The sequence below is a fragment of the Geotrypetes seraphini genome, chromosome 12 (genome assembly GCF_902459505.1).
Source record: "Geotrypetes seraphini chromosome 12, aGeoSer1.1, whole genome shotgun sequence".
Lineage (NCBI taxonomy): Eukaryota > Metazoa > Chordata > Amphibia > Gymnophiona > Dermophiidae > Geotrypetes > Geotrypetes seraphini.
Genome location: NC_047095.1, coordinates 36,940,245 through 36,962,416, shown reverse-complemented (window position 1 = coordinate 36,962,416; position 22,172 = coordinate 36,940,245). Strand labels below are relative to the sequence as shown.

General features: G+C 46.1%; 1 protein-coding gene and 1 long non-coding RNA gene across 6 annotated transcripts in view; one reads left to right on the top strand and one right to left on the bottom strand.

Annotated features, from left to right (window-relative positions):
* The window catches only part of DNAJB4 (DnaJ heat shock protein family (Hsp40) member B4), a 45,930-nt gene extending 39,391 nt beyond the window's left edge, over positions 1-6,539 (top strand). For 4 of the 5 annotated variants that reach the window (XM_033916015.1, XM_033916016.1, XM_033916012.1 and 1 more), the window contains exon 3: positions 5,565-6,539. In XM_033916015.1, coding sequence (XP_033771906.1) covers positions 5,565-5,798 — 234 coding nt within the window. In that variant the 3' untranslated portion in view covers positions 5,799-6,539. Of the gene's footprint in view, positions 1-2,858; positions 3,011-5,564 lie in introns of those variants that run through there. The other variant, XM_033916013.1, reaches the window with a different exon arrangement.
* Positions 2,906-22,172, bottom strand: part of LOC117346454 — a 30,389-nt gene continuing 11,122 nt past the window's right edge. Inside the window, exon 3 of the long non-coding RNA XR_004536593.1 lies at positions 2,906-3,034. This is a non-coding gene — a long non-coding RNA (uncharacterized LOC117346454). The remainder of the gene's footprint in view (positions 3,035-22,172) is intronic.

The following is a 22,172-nucleotide window of genomic DNA, read 5'->3' as shown; positions in this document are numbered from 1 at the left end:
GTTCAAAGCAGAAGCAGGGAAAGTGTCCATAACCAAAACAAACGTCCTTGTTTTGATTATGGCCTGCCTCTACTAAACGCCCAGATCACCACTACATCTACAAGTACACCCCCACGGCGTCTACACTTTTTGGCCATAATGAACCAAAAAAACGCCTAACCCCAAACGTCCAACAGAAGGGCTTTTAGGCGAAGGAGGAGCCAGTCCTTCACCTAAAAGCTGGATTCTGTAACCTGTGTCTGTCAAAAACAACACCGGTTACAGAATCCCCCCCCCAACACAACAATCCAGGCAGGAGGCCTTAGGCACATGGGCCCAACCCGGCCCATGTGCCTAAGGCCCCGCCCACAGGAGGGGCCTAAGGCTTCCGGGCCTATTCTGATTGGCCCAGGTGCCTCAGGCCCCACCTGTGGGTGGGGTTTCTGCCGCCTGGGCCAATCCGGCCCCATTCTGGACCCGACTGGCCTGCCGGACATGCGGGCTTGGCACCCGTCCGTCTGGCCAACGTGAAAGATACAGGGAAGGGGGGTGGTGAGGTCGGCCGGGGGGTCGCGTGTTGGTGGGGGGGGGGCGATCGGGGGTTCTGGGGGGGCGGTCGTTGGGGATTGGCCCAGGTGGCAGAAATCCCGCCCACAGGTGGGGCCTGAGGCGTCTGGGCCAATTAGAATAGGCCCGGGAGCCTTAGGCCCCTCCTGTGGGCGGGGCCTTAGGCACATGGGCTCAACCCTATTCTGAATGGCCCAGGCGCCTCAGGCCCCTCCTGTGGGCGGGCTTTCTGCCGCCTGGGCCAATCCGGCCCCATTCTGTACCCGGCTGGCCTGCAGGATTGGCGGGCTTGGCACCTGTCCATCTGGCCAACGTGAAAGGTACGGGGAAGGGGGGGTTGGGGTGTCGGCTGGGGGGGGTGGCGGGTCAGCGGGGGGGACAATCGGGGGTTCTGGGGGGGCGGTCGTTGGGGGGAGAGGGGTTGTGTCGAGGGCAGGAGAGCCTGGGATCCCTCCTGCCCGTATTGTAGTGGGTGGGGGGTAGAGGGTTGCCGGGGCCAGGAGGGCTTGGGCTCTCTCCTGGCCCAATCCAGTCGGGGGGGTCGCCGGGGCCAGGAGAGCTTGGGCTCTCTCCTGGCCCATTCCTGTCAGAGGGGGGGTCGCCGGGGCCAGGAGAGCTTGGGCTCTCTCCTGGCCATATCGAGTTGGGGGGGTATGATTGCTGGGGCAAGAGGGCTTGGGCTCCCTGTTGCCCCGATATCGTCGGGGGTGCCGCGGCTGCCACGGAGCAAGACGGCTCGGGCTCCCTCTTGCCCCGATGCCATTGGGGGTGCTGCAGCTGCCGCGGGGCAAGAGGGCTTGGGCTCCCTCTTGCCCCAATATCATCGGGGGGAGGGGGTGATGTATCGTGGCAGGAGAGATTGGCCATCTCCCCTGCCGCGATGCGATCACTCCTGTACCCGAACTGCTACAATCTGCGGCAGGAGAGATTGGCCATCTCTCCTGCCGCGGGTCGCAGCAGTTCGGGTAGAGGGGTGATCGCATCGTGGTAGGGGAGATGAGGCATCTCTCCTGCCACGATGGTTGCGGTGGGTAGGTTGCTGGGCTGATGAACTGATTGCGCCAGCGGCCATCAGCTCAGCGGCCCCTTTTTCGGCACTTAGACCTGGTTTGACTTTGTCTAAGTCAGGGGTGTCCAATGTCAATCCTCGAGGGCCGCAATCCAGTCGGGTTTTCAGGATTTCCCCAATGAATATGCATGAGATCTATTAGTATACAATGAATGCAGTGCATGCAAATAGACCTCATGTATATTCATTGGGGAAATCCTGAAAATCCGACTGGACTGCGGCCCTCGAGGACCGACATTGGACACCCCTGGTCTAAGTCAAAAAGGTCTAAGTGCCAACTAGGCAACCTGTCAAATGTTTTGGTTATACCTATTGTACGCCTAGGTGTAGGTCGGCCCACCTCCCGCCCTTTCCCCTCCTCTAAACACACCTCTTTTCTCTCTGTGCGTTTAGAGGCAGGGGAAAGGCCTAAGCTGTTTTTAGATACTTCTAAAAACCAGCTTTGGTTATGGGTACTTGGACGATCAGGCTTTTTGATTGTCCAAGTAGCCATTTAGGACACTTTTTAGACTTTTTTTTTTTTTTTATGAACCCCCATAGTTTCTAGATCAAGGGTATTTAATTAATGTATTGGTATACTGTTCTTTAAAAAAAAAAAAATAATAAATAAAATACACATGTGTTTTAAATATATATGTATGTGGTTTTAAGATTAAATGTGGCTCATGCACCATTTTGTTAGTTCAATTATTGGATTATGCTCTCATTTTTTTGATTGGCATGGTTATTTGTTTATGCGTGTGCATTCTAATGGTTTTTATCCATTTTTTTATTATTATCTATTATTTGATCTTAAAATCTGCATCATTACATCTGATGTATGCAAAGATTCTTATCATTATGTATATAATGTTTTTTTTTTTTATTAATCTATTGGTTTTTGTCTACTTGCAAGTCATTTCCGCAGACCATACTGTCATCAGTATATTGATATAGCACCCAGAAAATCACTAACATATTTGTTTAAAGGAGTACATTTTGACATATTGATTAAAAAAATTTTTGAGTGTGATTTTAATTAATTTTTATTGTTCCAACTGTCTTCCCAAATTGGAAAGCACTTTTTGTAAAGAGCAATCTACATCAATTGACGTGCATATAGTTCTTATCTGATCATATTTTTTTCTTGTTCCTTCTATGATTGTTTCTTTCCTTTTATACATTTTATGTGCCATTATCAATTTTCTAAGTATGTAAATGTTAATGTTTATTTGCAAAAATGTTTATTTGTTTATGTTTTTAGTTCACTATTGTCCCCTGAGGAGTCGCCAAAACTTGGATCCTAGTCGAGATTCATCATTGTTCTTTGGTACAAACTGTTAATAAAAGACATTGTGACCACAGGTTGGATTTGACATCTCCAGTGCCTCTTATTCTTTTTGCTCTGCTGTGCTTCGAGGCTTATTACCTTCTTTTCCCCTGAAAAAAAAGATAGATATCTAGCAGTTTCGAAAATGGACATTTTCTCCACCCAATTTTTGGATGCACTTTTCAAAACATCTAAATTGGACTTAGACATACTATTGAAAATGGACTTCTATGTTTCTAACTCTGTATTATAGATCAGTACCGTTAAGACATGGCAGTCATTCTGTATGCCTTCATCAATTTAGTGCTAACAGAGCACTAAATATTCAACATTTTGACTTCATTATTACTATTACTTTTCTTTCTTTCTTTAGTTGAATTTCTAGCCCGTCCTCCCAGAAGAGCTCAGAACGAGTTACAAGTTTACATATACAGTACAGTAGAGGTTTAGCAACAAGGTTACAATTTCACATACAGCAGATATACAGAACAACAGATTTAAGGAGGAAAAGCAATAGTAGAAATTCCTATGTACATGTTTTGGGTACTGAGCACGGTAGCATGGCAAACAATGTGCAACAAGGATGCAAATTCACATATAAGATGTACAGAACAACAGATTAAAGGGAAGAACAGCAACAGAGGGATGATTCTCATCAACTGAATGGATAGCAACAGAGGGATAATTCTTGTGAACTGCAAGGAGGAATGAATACATATTTTGGGGGCTGAGCCTTGTAGCATAGCAAACGATAAGCCCTATAAGTATAGCAGCTAGAAATACAATGTAATCAAAGTATAGGACAATTTTAGGCATTCTTGGTATAAGTACATGTAAAAGGAGGGGTAAAACCTTGCATAGTTTAGCACCGAGTGTGCGACTAGAGACTTCGTTACATCTGTAAGTTGAGCGGAGGGCACATTCAGTGAGGCAGGATAAATTTGCTGGGGTAGAAATAGAAGTTAGGGGTGTCTTTCAGAAAGTCAGGTAAAAAGGTGGGTTTTTATCATTTTCCTGAAATTTAGTAAGCCTGACAGTGATCTGATAGTTGGTGGGATTGCGTTCCATAATTTGGGTAGGAAGTGTAAGTAGGAGTGTTTGCGGTCACTTTCCAGAAAGAGGGTTCGTGCCGGTGGGGTGGACAATCTTCTCTCGGCTTGTGATCGCAGGGGTCGGTTAGGAATGTAGATTGTTAGTTTTTTGCTATGTAGGATGGGACCATTCTGTTGAAGTTACATTCAAAATACAATCCACCCAATACTCAACTGGCGGCAGTCAGTATTTTTTAAAACACTGATCGTTGGGATCTTATTTATGCCCTTATATTCAGTGCTGGACCATGTCCGGGCACTAGCACTGAATATCAGAGCATAAGTGTGGGCAGCCTGACTGAATATCAAGCTGGGACCACATAAATTTTTTATTTTTTTAAGCCCTGGAACCCCCAATTCCCCTGCCAACCCCCCCTCAACAATGCCCCCTCCCAGCGAGAAAACCTCTCCCCTACCACCCATGTCTAGGTAGGCCCTTCTGGGCCTACCTGAATACCTGGTGGTCTGGGGAGGGAGTCATTGGGGGCAAGAGTGTAATTCTCTTGCTCCTGCCCCTTGCTAGTGTTTGTATAAGGTCATGGCAGCCATTTTACACAGGCCAACAAGGGGCAGAGGCATGCTCCTGATATCAATGACCTCCTCAGTGGACTACAGTGTCCAGTCAAAAGCGCGCAAGACAATCGCACATGGACAAACCCGCCCAGACAATCGCATGCAGGATATCAGTGCGCTGGATTTCAACAATATTTTAAAGTGCTGTGAGGGGGGGGGATACCCCCCACTTTACTTAGAAATGTTGGTGCTCCCGTTGGGGGGGGGGGAACAGTAATTTTTCCCTAAAAAAATAGGTGAAAAAGCCATTTTCTCTGTAATGGGGAGGTTTACCCCCACCCCCCAATGGGAGTGCCAACATTTACACACACCTTCACAGCGCTTTAAAATACTGTTGAAATCCAGCACGCTGACGTCCTGCATGCGATTGTCTGGGCGGATTTGTCCACGTGCGATTGTCTTGCACGGTTTCATCTATGAGCCGTGGACTACCAGGTATTCAGGTTTTCCAGCTGACTTGGGGGAAAGGATATTTTGTGTGTGTGGGGGGGGGGGGGGTGAGGAGGAATCAGGGGCTCCAGGGTTTTTTTTAAACACAAAAAAAAGCTTATGCGTATCCTGGCCCAGTATTCAGTTGGGACCTGCATAAGCTAAACAGGTGAATTTAAGACAGCTTTTCAACTGTCCTAAATTCACCCACTTAGCTTATATGGGCCTCAGCTGAATATCGCTGGTGTCTGCCCCGGCTCCTGCCTATCACCACCCTGTGGCCTATTCTTGACCGTCCTACTTCTTTTTTTTTTGGCGGGATGCAATCAAATCCAATATTCAATGGCACTGTCCAACTTAATGCTGCTGAATAATTGTCAGTTGGGTAATGAAAGGTGATTTAGGCGGGCCAGAGCCTCTCTAGCCCAGTTAAATCACTCTGAAAATTGGCCCAGGCATGGCCATGTTAAAGAGCCTGCACAATGTTAGAAATCTTTTTTGTTGTTGCTCTTATAAAAATTTGATCTAACTGTGTGATTTATTTTAGGCTTTATGTGGCTGTTCCATCACTATTCCAACAATAGAAGGAAAGAACATACCAATGACAATAAATGAAGTGGTGAAACCTGGAATGAGAAGAAGAGTTATAGGGTATGGGTTGCCATTTCCAAAAAATCCTGACCAGAAAGGAGACCTGATTCTAGAATTTGATGTGAACTTCCCAGACAGCATACCTCCATCATCAAAAGAAGTACTTAACAGACATCTTCCTGTCTCGTAGGTGACAGGACTCAGCTAGTTTAGCACAGTTTTAATGGACATTGACATTGCAAAAGGAATAACTAGTTCTTCTATCTTTAACATAAAATGCTATTTCAACTTATTTTGCACACTTAAGGGCCAGGTTATCTAAATATTTTCTCATAGACATAAAACAGGGAAATCCCTACTTTTCAAGCAGAACATCAGTATTTGACTGTTAGCAGTCTGACATGAATACTGGCTTGAGGGCCTGCAAAGTTGCAGTGTTAAGTGCAATACAGAAGACCATAGTAAGCAGACTGTCAAATGTAATAAGTTGGTGTTCCTTCACAGCTAAGTTTTTTTCTTTTCACTATGGTTATACTAAAGTGCAATCTGTAGCTTAATGAGGAATATTTACTGTAGTGGATCTACAGTGCTGCATATATAGGAAAAATTTACAAAAAACACATAATCTTGACTTTTGTTTCAGAGAGGAAACCACTCAATATTTTATTCTACTTGTAATTATAAGTTGTGTGTGTGTGTGTATGTATGTGTGTGTTTTGCATTAAACAGGCAATGCATACATTTGTAATACAGCATTTAAAGTAAAAAAAAATCTTGAACGTTGGAGACTTTATTTTGTATCTACCGCTTGTCTTAAAATTTTTTGTTCATTGGTGCAGTATGCAATGAGGTGCTGCAGTTATTTAGTATAGAAGCATATATTGCTTCAAACCAAATATGGATGAAACCATAGCAGTAAAGCACAGTTACTTACCGTAACAGGTGTTATCCAGGGACAGCAGGCAGATATTCTTGACTGATGGGTGACGGCACCGACGGAGCCCCGGTACGGACAATTTTAGAGTGATTGCACTCTAAGAACTTTTTAGAAAGTTCTAGCTCGGCCGCACCGCGCACGCGCGAGTGCCTTCCCGCCCGACAGAGGCGCGCGGTCCCTCAGTTAGTATAAGCCAGCTAAGAAGCCAACCCGGGGAGGTGGGTGGGACGCAAGAATATCTGCCTGCTGTCCCTGGATAACACCTGTTACGGTAAGTAACTGTGCTTTATCCCAGGACAAGCAGGCAGCATATTCTTGACTGATGGGTGACCTCTAAGCTAACAAAAAGAGGGATGGAGGGAAGGTTGGCCATTAAGAAAACAAATTTTGTAAAACAGATTGGCCGAAGTGACCATCCCTTCTGGAGAATGCATCCAGACAATAATGAGATGTAAAAGTGTGAACTGAGGACCAAGTAGCAGCTTTGCAGATTTCCTCAATAGGAGTGGAACGGAGGAAAGCTACAGATGCTGCCATTGCTCTGACTCTATGGGCCGTGACAGAACCTTCCAGTGTCAGTCCGGTCTGAGCATAACAGAATGAAATGCACGCTGCTAGCCAATTAGACAACGTACGTTTAGAAACAGGACGTCCCAATTTATTCGGATCAAAGGACAGAAAAAGCTGGGGAACTGATCTGTGGGGTTTCGTACGCTCCAGATAGTAAGCAAGAGCCCTTTTACAATCCAAAGTATGCAGAGCTTGTTCCCCAGAATGAGAATGAGGTTTTGGAAAGAAAACCGGTAGAACAATGGATTGGTTGAGATGAAATTCAGAAACAACCTTAGGGAGAAACTTTGGATGTGTACGCAGAACCACCTTGTCATGGTGAAAAACCGTAAAAGGTGGATCTGCAACCAGTGCATGAAGCTCACTGACTCTCCTGGCAGAGGTAAGAGCAATAAGGAAAAGTACTTTCCAAGTGAGAAATTTGAAAGGAGAAGTAGCTAAAGGTTCAAATGGAGGTTTCATTAAAGCTGAAAGAACCACATTGAGATCCCAGATAACCGGAGGGGCTTTAAGAGGTGGTTTCACATTGAAAAGCCCACGCATGAACCTGGACACCAGGGGATGAGCTGAAAGAAGTTTTCCATGGACTGGCTCATGAAAAGCTGCAATGGCACTGAGGTGGACCCTGATGGAAGAGGACTTCAGGCCAGAGTCAGACAAAGAAAGAAGATAATCCAACAACGTCTCCACTGCTAGGGAAGTGGGATCAAGATGATGAAGAAGACACCAGGAAGAAAATCTCGTCCACTTTTGATGGTAACATTGTAGAGTGGCTGGTTTCCTGGAGGCATCCAGAATGGAACGAACGGGCTGAGACAAAAGAGTATCAGTCGAGTTCAGCCCGAGAGATACCAAGCCATCAGGTGTAGAGACTGGAGGTTGGGATGCAGAAGGGTTCCCTGCTGTTGGGTAAGCAGAGAAGGAAACAGAGGAAGAAGAAAAGGTTCCCTGGAACTGAGTTGAAGTAGAAGGGAGAACCAATGTTGCCTGGGCCACCTCGGAGCAATCAGAATCATGGTGGCTCGTTCCCTCTTGAGCTTGAACAAGGTTCTCAACATGAGAGGCAGAGGAGGGAAGGCGTACAGGAACAGATTCGACCAGTCGAGGAGAAAAGCATCTGCTGTTAGACGGTGTGGAGAGTAAAGTCTGGAGCAGAATAGGGGCAGCTGATGATTGTGAGGAGCTGCAAAGAGGTCTATCTGAGGAGTGCCCCATTGATCGAAGATAGACTGCAGAGTCACAGGATCGAGTGTCCACTCGTGAGGTTGGAGAATTCTGCTGAGTTTGTCCGCTAAGGAATTCTGTTTCCCCTGAATGTATATAGCTTTCAGGAAGAGATGGTGATCTATGGCCCAAGTCCAGATCTTCTGGGCTTCCTGGCATAAAAGGCGAGAGCCTGTCCCACCCTGTTTGTTGATGTAGTACATCGCAACCTGATTGTCTGTGCACAACAGAAGGACCTGAGGAAAGAGAAGGTGTTGGAAGGCCTTGAGGGCGTAAAACATCGCTCTGAGTTCCAGGAAATTGATTTGATGCTTCCTTTCCTGGGCTGACCAAAGACCTTGAGTCTGGAACTCGTTCAAGTGAGCTCCCCATGCGTACAGAGATGCGTCGGTGGTGATGACTAGTTGATGAGGAGGCTGATGGAACAGAAGACCTCTGGATAGATTTGAGGATACCAACCACCATTGAAGAGACTGACGAAGAGATGATGTCACAGATATGTGTCGTGAGCAAGGATCCGACGCTTGGGACCACTGGGTAGCAAGGGTCCATTGAGGAGTGCGCAGGTGAAGACGGGCATGAGGTGTGACATGAACTGTGGATGCCATGTGCCCCAAGAGTACCATCATTTGTCTTGCTGAGATGGACGGCAGAGGAAGCACCTGGTGACAGAGAGACTGAAGAGTCTGGAGACGATTGGATGGTAGGAAAGCTCTCATGAGGAGTGTATCCAGGATCGCTCCAATGAATTGAAGTCTCTGAGTGGGAATGATATGAGATTTGGGTAGATTGATCTCGAATCCCAGAAGTTGTAGAAACTGGATGGTTTGGTTGGTGGCCAGAAGGACTGCTTGAGCGGAAGTGTCTTTGATCAACCAATCGTCCAGGTAAGGAAATACATGCAGGTGGTGAGAGCGTAGAAATGCCGCTACCACAATGAGACATTTGGTGAATACCCTTGGAGATGAGGCAAGACCGAAGGGCAGCACCTTGTACTGGTAATGACAATGATTGATCATGAATCGGAGATATGGTCTTGAGGTTACATTGATCGGTATGTGAGTGTAAGCCTCTTTGAGATCGAGGGAGCATAGCCAGTCGTTTTGATTTAGAAGGGGATAAAGGATGGCTAAAGAAAGCATCTTGAATTTTTCTTTTACCAGATGAATGTTGAGATCGCGAAGATCCAGGATAGGTCTGAGATCTCCTGTCTTTTTGGGAACTAGAAAGTAACGGGAGTAGAATCCCTGCCCCTTTTGATCTAGAGGAACTTCCTCTATAGCGTTCAGAAGGAGGAGGGATTGGACCTCCTGAATAAGGAGGGCCGATTGAGGACTGTTCAAAGCAGACTCTTTTGGCAGGCTTTGAGGTGGAAGAGTCTGAAAGTTGAGAGAGTAGCCGTGGCGGATGATGTTGAGGACCCATTGGTCCGATGTGATTACTTCCCACCGGCTGAGGAACAGAGAAAGTCGACCTCCTATAGGCTGAGGCAGGAGAGCAGGAATAGGGATACTGGCTATACTGTGGAGAATGAAGTCAAAAGGGCTGTGACTTCTGCTGAGGAGGTTGTTTTACAGCTTGTTGCTGCTGCTGTTGTCTGGGAGGCTGACGTTGTTGTTGCCTCTGACGCCTAGGTTGCTGAGCAGTGGTAGTCAATGGACGAGCTGTGAAGCGGCGTTGATAGGCCGATTGCTGCCTGTATGGTCTTGGCGGAGGAGGCTTCTTTTTATTCTTGAGCAGGGTATCCCAGCGCGTCTCATGAGCAGAGAGCTTTTGTGTGGTTGAGTCCATGGAATCCCCAAAGAGCTCATCCCCTAGGCATGGGGCATTGGCTAACCGATCTTGATGGTTAACATCAAGCTCGGATACCCGAAGCCAGGCCAAACGACGCATAGCTACTGACATTGCTGTCGCTCTGGATGTAAGTTCAAAGGTGTCATATATGGATCTAACCATAAACTTACGTAATTGTAGAAGAGACGACAAGCATGTGTGAAAAGCGGGATGCTTTCGTGAAGGAAGATACTTTTCGAAAGAAGCCATGGTGGTAAGGAGATGCTTTAAATAAAAAGAAAAATGAAAAGCATAATTACTAGCCCTATTTGCTAACATAGCATTTTGGTAGAGCCTCTTACCAAATTTATCCATGGCCCTTCCTTCTCTGCCAGGAGGGACAGATGCATATACACTGGCTCCTGAAGTCTTTTTAAGGGTGGATTCGACAAATAAGGATTCATGTGGAAGTTGAGGTTTGTCGAACCCAGGAATGGGAATTACCTTATATAGAGAATCCAGTTTACGTGGGGCCCCTGGGACAGTTAAAGGAGTCTCTAAATTCTTATAGAAAGTTTCCCTCAAGATGTCATGAAGGGGAAGTTTCAAAAATTCCTTTGGAGGCTGATCAAAATCAAGGGCATCCAAAAAAGCTTTAGACTTTTTGGATTCAGCCTCCAAAGGAATGGACAAGGACTCACACATCTCTTTCAAAAAACTAGAGAAAGAGGAAGTGGCCTGTTTGGAGGATGGGTCAGGGACAGCCGAATCCTCCTCCTCTGAGGAACATTCGCCTTCAGAAAGAAAGGGTTCCTCTGAGTCTCCCCACAGATCAGGGTCCCTGACATGGGAAGAATGGTCCCGAGACTCAGGTGTCGACGTTTGCATGTGTCGGGTTTTGCGCACCGACTTACCCGACCTCATCGATACCGAGTCAGGACCGAGACAGTGGAAGCGGGTAACACGGGTTCCACAATCGGTATCGATACGGGTTGATCCACAACCGGTACCGGTGGCTTGGTGCGGACTGGCACCGGAAGGTTCGGTGTCATGATAGCAGGAAGGAGTCGTTCTAATTGCTCCTTAAGCTGCACCTGAAGGATGGCCGTAATTCACGCGGCGTCGAAGACGAGGGTGCCGACTGAATCGGTGCCGAAGCCGGAGTCGAAGGAACGGGGTCGGACATCTCGGCACCGAATAACAATCGCTGCTGAATTTGGCGATTTTTCAATGTCCGTTTTTTTAAAGTAGCACAGCGGGTGCAAGAAGAGGCCTGATGCTCAGGACCCAAACACTGTAAACACCAGTTGTGTGGGTCCGTGAGAGATATAGGCCTAGCACACCGCTGGCACTTTTTAAAACCCAGTTGAGGGGGCATGAAAGTAAAAACGGCTTCCGCCAAATCGAAGGCCGAGGCTTCGATGGTGGCAGAAGGCCCCGCCGGGGAAAACCGAAAACTGAAGAATAAAAATGAAAATTTATTATTTATTTTTTTTTTTTTTTTTACAAATGGAAGAAAGAAAAAAGGTAATTTAAGCCAAAACGTTTACGCGAGCGGGAAGGCAAGTTATGAGAAAATTTCAACAGCCGTTGAAAACGCGTCTTCTTAGCTCCGCGGAAACTAAGAAACTGAGGGACCGCGCGCCTCTGTCGGGCGGGAAGGCACTCGCGCGTGCGCGGTGCGGCCGAGCTAGAACTTTCTAAAAAGTTCTTAGAGTGCAATCACTCTAAAATTGTCCGTACCGGGGCTCCGTCGGTGCCGTCACCCATCAGTCAAGAATATGCTGCCTGCTTGTCCTGGGATAAAGAATTTATCAGGGCTGTAGCTAGCTATGTGTGGCTAGTGCGGTTATATAGAGTTCAAGATTGCACCACATCCATTGGCTTCCCTTGCCAGTGTGATGCAAGTGGGTGGATGGGAGCACTTGGGGGCAGCTTTTTAGCTTGTGATGCTCCTGGAATTTATAATCAGATTTTTTAAAATTGCTGGTTCCTTGCCAAAATGTCCAACAAGAGTATTATATTGGTACATATTAAACTAAACTAAGCAAATATGTGTAGTTTACTAAGAAGTTCATTTACTTTGTCATTTTGGTTTTTGAATGGCAAATAGTGGCAAAAAAATCTAAATAGAGGCTGGTGTGAAAGGAGACAAATATTAATCAAAATGGAAAATATCTGTCATGACTGGAAAAAAATGACATTTGGAGTGCAGAGCAGGAAGTGTCACTGTAGATATCCTGTTACTGCCTTTAACTTCTTCCATAGATATGACTGTAAACCCCAATTCACTCAATATATGGGGGTTCATAGTCAGTCGCGCGTGAGACACCAGTGCGCCGACAATGGAGGGCAGACAATTCAGTGCAAGACACCAGCACGTCGCGGAAAAACTTAGTTTTAAAGAGCTCCGAAGCGGGGTGTGAGTGGGAAACCCCCCTTTACTGCATAGTGTTCGTGCTGCTGTTGGGGGGCGGGGTTTGGGGGGTTGGAACCCTCCATTATAGAGAAAATGGAACTTTTTCTGATTTTTTTCGGGAAAAATTCTGTTTTCTCTATAATGTGGGGGGTTATACCCCCCACAACGGCAGCACGAACAGTATAAAGTAAAACCCCCACACCCCCTGTCGGAGCTCTTTAAAACTAAGTTTTCCCACGGCACGCTTGTGTCTTGCGCTGAATTGTCAGCGCTCGATTGTCAGCGCACTGGTGTCTGGCACGCAATTGTCCCATCACCATATATGGTGCCTTTGTTTATTTCTGTACCATTCAGACTTGCTCCTGTTTTAAGCTTTGCTCAGAACATTGCTGCAAACATCCTGTTCCATTTATTTAGTATGACCCTTATCGACCTAGTTGTGTTCTTGAAATAAAGCACGTTATAAGCCAGTTGTAAAGCTTTTTCAGCATTTAAAGTCAATTTTATAGGCAGAAGAGGGTTTTAATAAAATTGTATAACCACATATACATGGCTGATAGCATGAGTTAACTGGCCAAGAATGGCCACCACTCATTAACTTGTGTCTTGGTGGCTAACTGGGCATTTTCTTTGGCATTTGATGCTTATTGCTGCTGAAAAAGCTTGGTTAGTGCTGAAAAGTAAGCCGGTGATGGGGGGGCATAACTGCTTCTTTTGATTGTGCTGCAAACCACTTGTCCACAGCTAATGCGGCATCCTCAGTTCTTGAAGACTTTCTTCCCTTGAGGTGTTTCGTGAGGTTAGGTAGTCGTCCGAAGGGGCTAAATCAGGTGACTAGGCCAGGAGTTTCAGAACTTCAAAGTGTCAGTTTTTGCTGCATAGTGGCCACATTGTGAGGAACAACATTGTCTTGAAGAAACAAGATTCCTTTTGAAAGTCTGCCTCGAAGTTTGGAGACCAGTTGCTGTTTCAGTTTGTCAAGAAGTGCAATAGTACTTTGCTCTGGTGGTTTCACCCTTTTCCAGATAATCTACAAGCAAAATTTCATCTTTGCTTGATGACTTCTATGTCTTGAACTTCTTGAGATGTGGGGAGCCACTGTATCTCCATTCTTTGGATTATTCATTTATCTCTGGATCGTATAGATATAGTAACATAGTAAATGACAGCAGATAAAGACCTGAATAGTCCATCCAGTCTGCCCTGTAACTACATGCATTACAATTTCATGATTAAATTATTTTTTTTTTTCTTTTATTTCTTTTGGGCCACAAACCTTAGAAGTCCACCTGGTTCTGTCCTTAGGTTCCAATTACTGAAGTTGCCATTGAAGTTTACTCTAGCCCAGTGGTTCCCAACCCTGTCCTGGAGGACCACTAGGCCAATCGGGTTTTCAGGCTAGCCCTAATGAATATGCATGAGAGAGATTTGCATATAATGGAAGTGAGAGGCATGCAAATCTGCTCCATGCATATTCATTAGGGCTAGCCTGAAAACCCGATTGGCCTGGTGGTCCTCCAGGACAGGGTTGGGAACCATTGCTCTAGCCTATCCAAACCATCTCCTTTGTGAGATTCAGACCATGAAAGTTAGCCCATTCATATTCTAACTAACATTACTGTGTTCATCCCACGCTTTTTGAATTCCATCACAGTTTTCCTCTCCACCACCTCCCTTGGGAGGGCATTCCAGGTATCCACTACCCTCTCCATGAAAAAGAATTTCTTAACATTATTCCTAAGTCTTCCACTCCTGAGCCTCAAATTATGTCCTCTAGTTTTACCAATGTCCTTTCTCTGGAAAAGATTTGGTCTTATATTAATACCTTTCAAATATTTAGACATCTGTATCATATCACCCCTGTTCCTCCTCTCCTCCAGAGTATACATGTTGAGGTCCTCCAGTTTTTTCTCGTACTTCTTTTGGCATAGACTCCCTACAATTTTCATCACTTTTCTCTGGACTGCTTCAAGTCTTCTTATATCCTTGGCTATATGCGACCTCCAAAACTGAACACAATATTCTAAGCGGCGCCTCACCAACGACCTATACAGGGGCATCAACACCTCCTTGCTGCTGCTGGTTACGTCTCTCTCTGTACAGTCTAGCATCCTTCTGGCTACAGCCACCACCTTGCCACTGCTTTGTCGCCTTCAGATCCTCAAGACACTATCACCCCAAGGTTCCTCTCCTCATCCATGCATATAAGTCTCTCGCTTCCCAGCACATACATCTCCTTTGGATTTCTACTCCCCAAGTACATCACTCTGCCCTTCTTTACATTGAATTTTAGTTGCCAGACATTAGACCATTCTTCCAACTTTTGCAGATCCTTTTTCATGTTTTCCACTCCCTCCGGGGTGTCCAATCTTTTACAAATCTTGGTATCATCCGCAAAAAGGCAATCCTTTCCTTCTAACCTTTCGGCAATATTGCTCACAAACATGGGAGTGGCCTAAGGGATCTGGCCAATTGGAATCTTAGGCCACTCCCAGTGCATCCCAGAATGCACTGCAAGAGAGGCCTTCATACATTTTCTTGTGTTGTATGCCTTTGATTGGGGGGTAATTAAAGGGTGCCTGTGTTCCCCTAGGTCTAGATGGATTGTTTTGGGTCAGGCTATCGTTCAGGTAGGTTGGTCCATTGTCATTTAGGGCTTTGATTATTGTGCAGTAGAATTTGAAAAGAATACGCGCTTGTAATTGGAGCCAGTGTGTATCTAGTTAATGGATAGAAAACAAAGGGTATGATTAAATGGTCATTTCTCTCAGTGAAGGAGTGTGAATACTGGAGTGCCTCTGGGATCTGGTGCTATTTAACATTTATAAATAATCCTGGGCTAGATTCACTAAAGTCAGCGATCATCGCTAAATCAGTTTTTACAGGTTTAGCGACAATCGCTGCTACCCATCTGATTCACTAAACGGCCCACCGCGTTTTGTCCGATCCGATCCAACCCATGCAAATGAGTAAAACCCAATGCAAAATAGACAAGTGATCGATTCACTAACATTTGCTTGGCTATTTGAATCAGATTTTACTGTCCTAAAACCTGACTCCTGCAGACCTGTCGGTTTGACAGGTCTGCCTGGTTTTTTTTATTCTTTTTTTTTCCATGCCCCATTTAAAAAAAAAAAAAGAAAAATGTCATCTGAGACCTCTCTCTCCTTCCTTCCTCCTCTCCCCCCATGCGAAACAAATGGCAGGAGGGATGCCCACTCCCTCCTGCCACCGGACAGCAGCGGATGCCCCTTTCCCTTCCCCCTCCCCATACATTTAAAAGTTGGGAGCAGAAGGGGTGCTCAATCCCTCCTGCTTCTCTAGCCTCTTGCTCCGCAATATGGGCCTTAGGCCCTGCCCCGGTGCATCATGTGATGCTTGAGGAGGGGCCTAAGGCCCTGATTGGCTCAGGTGCTTCGGGCTCCTCCCTTGGGACTTAGGTGGGCAGTTGACAGGAGCTCTGATAGCAGTGACAGGAGGTGCTTCTCCTGTCACTACTGTCAGAGCTCTGCCCCGACTCAATCGCTCACTGAGTGATTGAGTCAAGGAGTTTGTGCAAACGATTTGCACCTCTGTGGAAATCATTTGCATGCAATAAAGATAGTGAATCAATCACTGTTTCAAAATCGGCTAGAGAATCACTATGTTAAGTGAATCTGGGCCCTTGAAATCTAAATGACAAGTGAGGTGATTAAATTTGCAGATGACACAAAACTATTCAAAGTTGTTCAAACACATGGAGACTGTGAAAAATTGCAGGAAGACCTCAGGAAACTGGAAGACCAGGTATTCAAATGTCAGATGAAATTTAATAATCCAAATTATAGTTCCCTGATGTTAGGTTCCATCGTAGGAGTCAGCACCCCAAAAAAAGATTTAGGTGTCAATGGACAATTGTATGTCCAGTGCGCGGTAGCCAAAAAAAAGCAGACAATGCTAGGAATTATTAGCATATGAATAGAAAATAAGACAAAGGTAATTATAATGTCTCTGTATCGCTCCATGGTGTGATCTCACGTTGAGTATTGTCAAATCTCAAAAAATCTGTAGTGGAAGTAGAAAAGGTTCAAAGAAGAAAAACCAAAAGGATTAAGGGAATGAAACTCCTCTCATGAGGAAAGGCTTACAAGGTTAGGGCTCTTCAGCTTGGAAAAGAGATGACTGAGAGGGATATGATAGAAGTCTACAAAATCCTATGGTGTAGAATGGGTAAATGTGAATTGATTATTTACATTTCCAAAAAGTACTAAGACTCAGTGAAGTTACATGGTAATACAGTACTGTACTTTTAAAATGAATAGAAGGAAATATTTTTTTCACTCAATGAATAGTTAAGTTTTGGAACTTGTTGCTGGTGTCCTTATAAACCATGTAATCGCTTTTCTCTATCAACTTCATTGTAAATATATTTTGTGCAAATTTTATGAAAACTCCCCCAAAACAATCTGGTAAGGCAAAACAATCATAGTAAGGCAACAATAGGAAAAAAATGCAAACCGAATTAATAATAACTCATCCTGGTTAGCAGAACTGGTTTCCTAAAAATCTGCAGCTGAGTTTCAGTTGCTTTGATTTGTATACAAATTGTGGCTATACTAAGATTCTAAACAAATGTCAGTCGTATAAAAGCATATTAAAAATATTATACAACTGTTCAATCATATTTCCTCAATGTCTGTGGGAAAAAATGTGACCCAAAGAAGACTGTTATGCCATAGTTGAGACTGTAATAGACACCGACAGGTGGTGTGACTTCAGATATTTCCATAACACTATCATAGGTCAGACACAAATGAATCATGCTTGTGCCTTTCAGGCTTACTATACTTCATTACATTTTCACGATATGCTATGGTGCTTCACCTAAAGCTAGTCACATTTTTAGAAAGGAATCTTATCTTGATAAGATTAAAATAACTTGTGGAAAAATTAGCTACACAAATTACTTGTGCTCACTTTGACTAATCTTTTAAGCCAATGAATGCTGTCCAATTACACAGCTATTTACTGATATGGAGCATGCTGACAGACATGTTTAATATTTTCAGAGAGGAGAGGCATGAATTTATTTAGCTAACTTAGGGGCCCTTTTACTACAATGTGCTAGAATCTGGGCTTAAAGCATGGTAATGTAGGATTTTACTGTACTTTTGGGGATTTCTTTCCTATATTTTATTGCAGGTCATATGCTAATGTTGTCAATGCATGGAACCGGCATAGAGTTGTGCAGGGGTCTCAAAGTCCCTCCTTGAGGGCCGCAATCCAGTCGGGTTTTCAGGATTTCCCCAATGAATATGCATTGAAAGCAGTGCATGCACATAGATCTCATGCATATTCATTGGGGAAATCCTGAAAACCCGACTGGATTGTGGCCCTCAGAGGGACTTTGAGACCCCTGGAGTTGTGGAAGCACTTACGGCCTCCAGTGTAGGAGGCACTAAATGCTGCATAAGTATAGCATGCTAGCAGGTTAACGCTTCCAAACCCACACCCTGTCCCACAATTTTTTTTAAGTAATGCAGGGGATAGCCATGCAAACAGGCAAAATACTTCAAAACACTAACACATTCATGTGGTAGCTGCTTGGGTAACCCATCCTTGCATTAAGGACTTATTACTTCTCATCCGGATTCCATATGCTAGATTTTCAGTCCCAACCCACAGTCCGGAAGTTGTATAAATCTACAACTTTTCTGAGCAAATGCTCCACCCCCTTAGCTTGAGAGCTAGGAAACATATCCAATTACAATTTCTGCAAGCAGTCCATGCAGAAGTCTTTTGCAGTAGCTCTGCTTTTTATTTTATGATTAAAGTTAGCTTCTTGGTGGCTTCAGCGCCTTGAGACCCCTTCCCGGTGGTCCCCTGTTGGAGGGAAGGATGCAGTCCCATGGTGCCAGACTGCTGCTTCACAGAGAAACTCTGGTGGATCTGTGGAACCAGCCTGCTGTGTGCCACAATTTTTAGACTCGGGAGTCTGCTTGCCGGTGAACTTGTCACGGATTTCAAGCGCAGGTTGCATCTGGAGTGAAACCCACCTGGGTTTCAAGGTGCAGTCTCTGCCTTTTCCGCCCATGACCATGTGGATGAGAATCTGTGGAGGCAGAGGTTGTAATCAGTCTCTGGCTGGCTGGCAGTCCGAAGATTTCAAGTTTGGATCTATTTGAAGCTGTTTCAGAGGCAGAAAATCCTTTCCCTCCATTCAAATGCTATTTAAAACTGCTGACAGTCTGGCACTGCACGCTGTGATTAAATCATTATTTCCTTTGAGAACTTCGGGGGTGGCTTGTAAAACTATTTTAAAATCGTTTTTCACAGTTTCTGAAGGTAGGGTTCAGGTCCCCCCACCTCCCCAGACCCCAAATCGCTATTTTTTATTTTTGCCATTTTGTGGCGTGAATTCATGACAACGGCCATCTTGGATTTTAAAATTGATCTTTTTTTCTTTTATTTCTGCCTCAAAACCCCCTCGATTTGACTCAGAATCATCTGGGATGGACTCCCCAGTTTCTAATCTGTTGAAGGTGGACATTGATTGCACCGGATTGGCGCCAGATCAGCGATATGAGTACTGTGTGCTGTAGTAGAGAATGACACGGGGAGCGATCCCCGCAGCGAACCGCTGCGTGGCTGCGGTTTGGCTGCGGGTTATGGTGACCTCATTAGCAAATCGCTGCAGACGCGGGGACAAATCCTTTCACCGCCCGCAAAAACGGTGAATAGATTTGTCCCCGCAGGCCAATGTCCCCCCTTCTAGGAACCGCTATTTACCTGTGTTTCACCGTGCTCCTCATTTGTCAGATCAACCCTTCCTGCCAATAGAACCCGCCCCCCCCCTGACGATCGCCCTCAGCCCTTCATGCCGACAGAACCAGCCCTCCCCAACGATCGCGGCAGGAGGGTACCCATCCCCTCCTGCCTACCCCAACAGCCCCCCCGACGATCGCAGCAGGAGGATATCCAACCCCTCCTGCCAGCTCCCCAACAGCCCCCCTATGATCACTGGTAGGAGGGTGCCCAACCCCTCCTGCCGGCACCCCCAACGGCCCCCTATATCGCCAATAGGAGGGTGCCCAACCCCTCCTGCCGGACCCTCCCCCAACAAACCCCGCCATCCCGAAACACCACCCTTAGTCTTACTTTCCAAGTTGGACCGGACAGCTCCTCGCTCGTCTGGCCAGCAGGCCTGCCTCCGTCCAAATGAGGCGGGCCCGCCCCTCCCCTCCCCTGCCTAACCCACAGGATCCTAGGGCCTGATTGGCCCAAGCACCTAAGGCCCCTCCTATAGCGGGAGTGGCTTTAGGTGCCTAGACCAATCAGGCCCTAGGATCCTGTGGGTTGGGCAGGATAGGGGCGGGCCCGCCTCATTTGGACGGAGGCAAGCCTGCTGGCCATACGTGTGAGGAGCCGTCCGGTCCAACTTGGAAAGTAAGACTAAGGGGGTTCCGGGGTGGGAGGGTTCATTGGGGGGGGTCCAGCAGGAGGGGTTGGGTACCCTCCTGCCGGTGATCTTAGGGGAGGCCATTGGGAGGACCGGCAGGAGGGGTTGGGTACCCTTCTGCTGCGATTGTCGGGAGGGCCGTTGGGGGGGTCTACAGGAGGGGTTGGGTGCCCTCCTGCCGTGATCGCTGGGGGGAGGGGAGACTTGCAGCCGTAGCCGCGGTCACTATGCTAATCACGGCAGGGAGATCTTTGCCGCGATTAGGTACAGCGGCCGCGTCTACTTACCATGTAGGCTAACATTGTAAGCATTTAAAGTACATGTCGTGTTTGTTTTTGCATTGCTAGCCCCAGGGGTGGTGGAAGATTAGTGATTGAAAAACTGTATGAAAAATAACTATTTTAAATTTAGTGATCAAAATGTGTCAGTTTTGAGAATTTATATTAATTAATTTTTTCTCTGCGTGTTTTGTTTTTGTATAGTTATTAACTAATATTTAACTAAGTTTTAAAGTTTTAAAGAATGTTTCCTTTATACGTAAATAAAGAAAAGTATATAAAATCGTACCCGTTTGAGGCTTTTATGTATGCAGCGGTGACGGTGACGGGGCGGTGAATGGGGTTGCAGTGGCGGTGACGGGGCGGTGAAGGGGCGGTGCAGAGGATGGTGAGACGGGGACGGGGCGGTGACGGGGACCAAATTTTTCACCGTGTCATTCTCTATGCTGTAGCGCACTGGGGGAGGGGGCAGGAGCTTCGGACTTCACCTCCTCCAAGTAATCTTGGGCTGGAGAGCTGGCCTGGGTCCGTGCTTTCCAAAGAAAATCTCGGCCAGAGGCTGTTCTGGAGTCTGGCGCAAAACACCTGCTTTCCGTGTCTGGAGACTCTTTTGGCATGACGCATGTACCTCAACAGAGCCTTGCCATGGTTGCAGAGTCGGTCTTTTCACCGGATTTTATTTGGCTCCTCTGAAAGGTGTATCCTCAGACCCCGCTCTTTTGATGCAGCTGGCAGGTGCGTCGGGGCTTTTTCAGTCTGTTGTGTCTCTAGCGAATCTTCCTGTTTGGGAGCCTTCTCATCTGGCTGTGCCAGACCTTGATTGCAGTAGTTGCCATGCAGATTTTATGATTCTTCTGTCTCCTGCCACTGTATTTAATTTAGATCCGGCTGATGCCTTTGCTGAGATTTGTCTCCTTGGCCACCCTGAGCGTCCGGATTTGGGGTGCTGACCCTTCTTCACGTTTTAAGCAGCCTTCTGTCCATCTCTTTACGGATGATGTTCTGAAAGAGCTCCATTTGGATTTTATACCTTCCACTTCTCTGGCTTTGGTCCTAGACTGTTCTCCTGTGCCTTTTTCCATTCAGTCCACAGTCGAGAATGACACGGGGAAAAAATTTGTCCCCGTCACCACCCCATCCCTGTGACCACTGTCCCCACGACTACTATCCCCGCAGCATCCATACAAGCCTCAGTACTGCAATATTTAGCTTATTCCTTCCTTATAAATCAAAGTTCTGGCTGCTGAACTAGAAAAAGAGATGTTCAGCTGCAGGGTTTTGTTTATAAATTTTTATAAACACAACTAATATACTACTTTATCCTAAAGCAAAAAAAGAAAATAAAGAAAATAAATAAATAGAAATTATTTTTTCTGCCTTTGTTGTCTGGTTTCTGGTTTCCTCATCTTCTCATTCAGTTCCTTTCAACCACTGTCTGTCTTCTCTCTGTATCTTCCATTTGCTCCAGTCTGTTACTGTGCCTCTCCCTTCACCCCCCCAATTGGTCTGGCACCCATCTTCTTACCTCCGCTCCCCCCATAGTCTGGCATCCCTGTCTTCTTCCCTTCCAGCATCTTCTCCTCACTCTCTGTTCCCCATTTCCCTTCAGCGTCTTCTCCCCACTCTGTCTTCCCCATTTCCCTTCAGTGTTTTCTGCTCACTCTGTCTTCCTAATTTCCCTTCAGCATCTTCTCCCCACTCTTTCCAATTTCCCTTCAGCATCTTCTTCCCCATTTCCGTTCAGCGTCTTCTCCCCACTCTGTCTTCCCCATTTCCCTTCAGCGTCTTCTCCCCACTATCTGTTTCCCATTTCCTTTCAGCTCCCGAGTCATGGCGCATGTCATGGAGTTGCTGCAGTCATTAGGCTGGGTGGTCAACCTTTCCAAGAGTAGGGAACTCCGGTCCTCGAAAGCCGTATTCCAGTC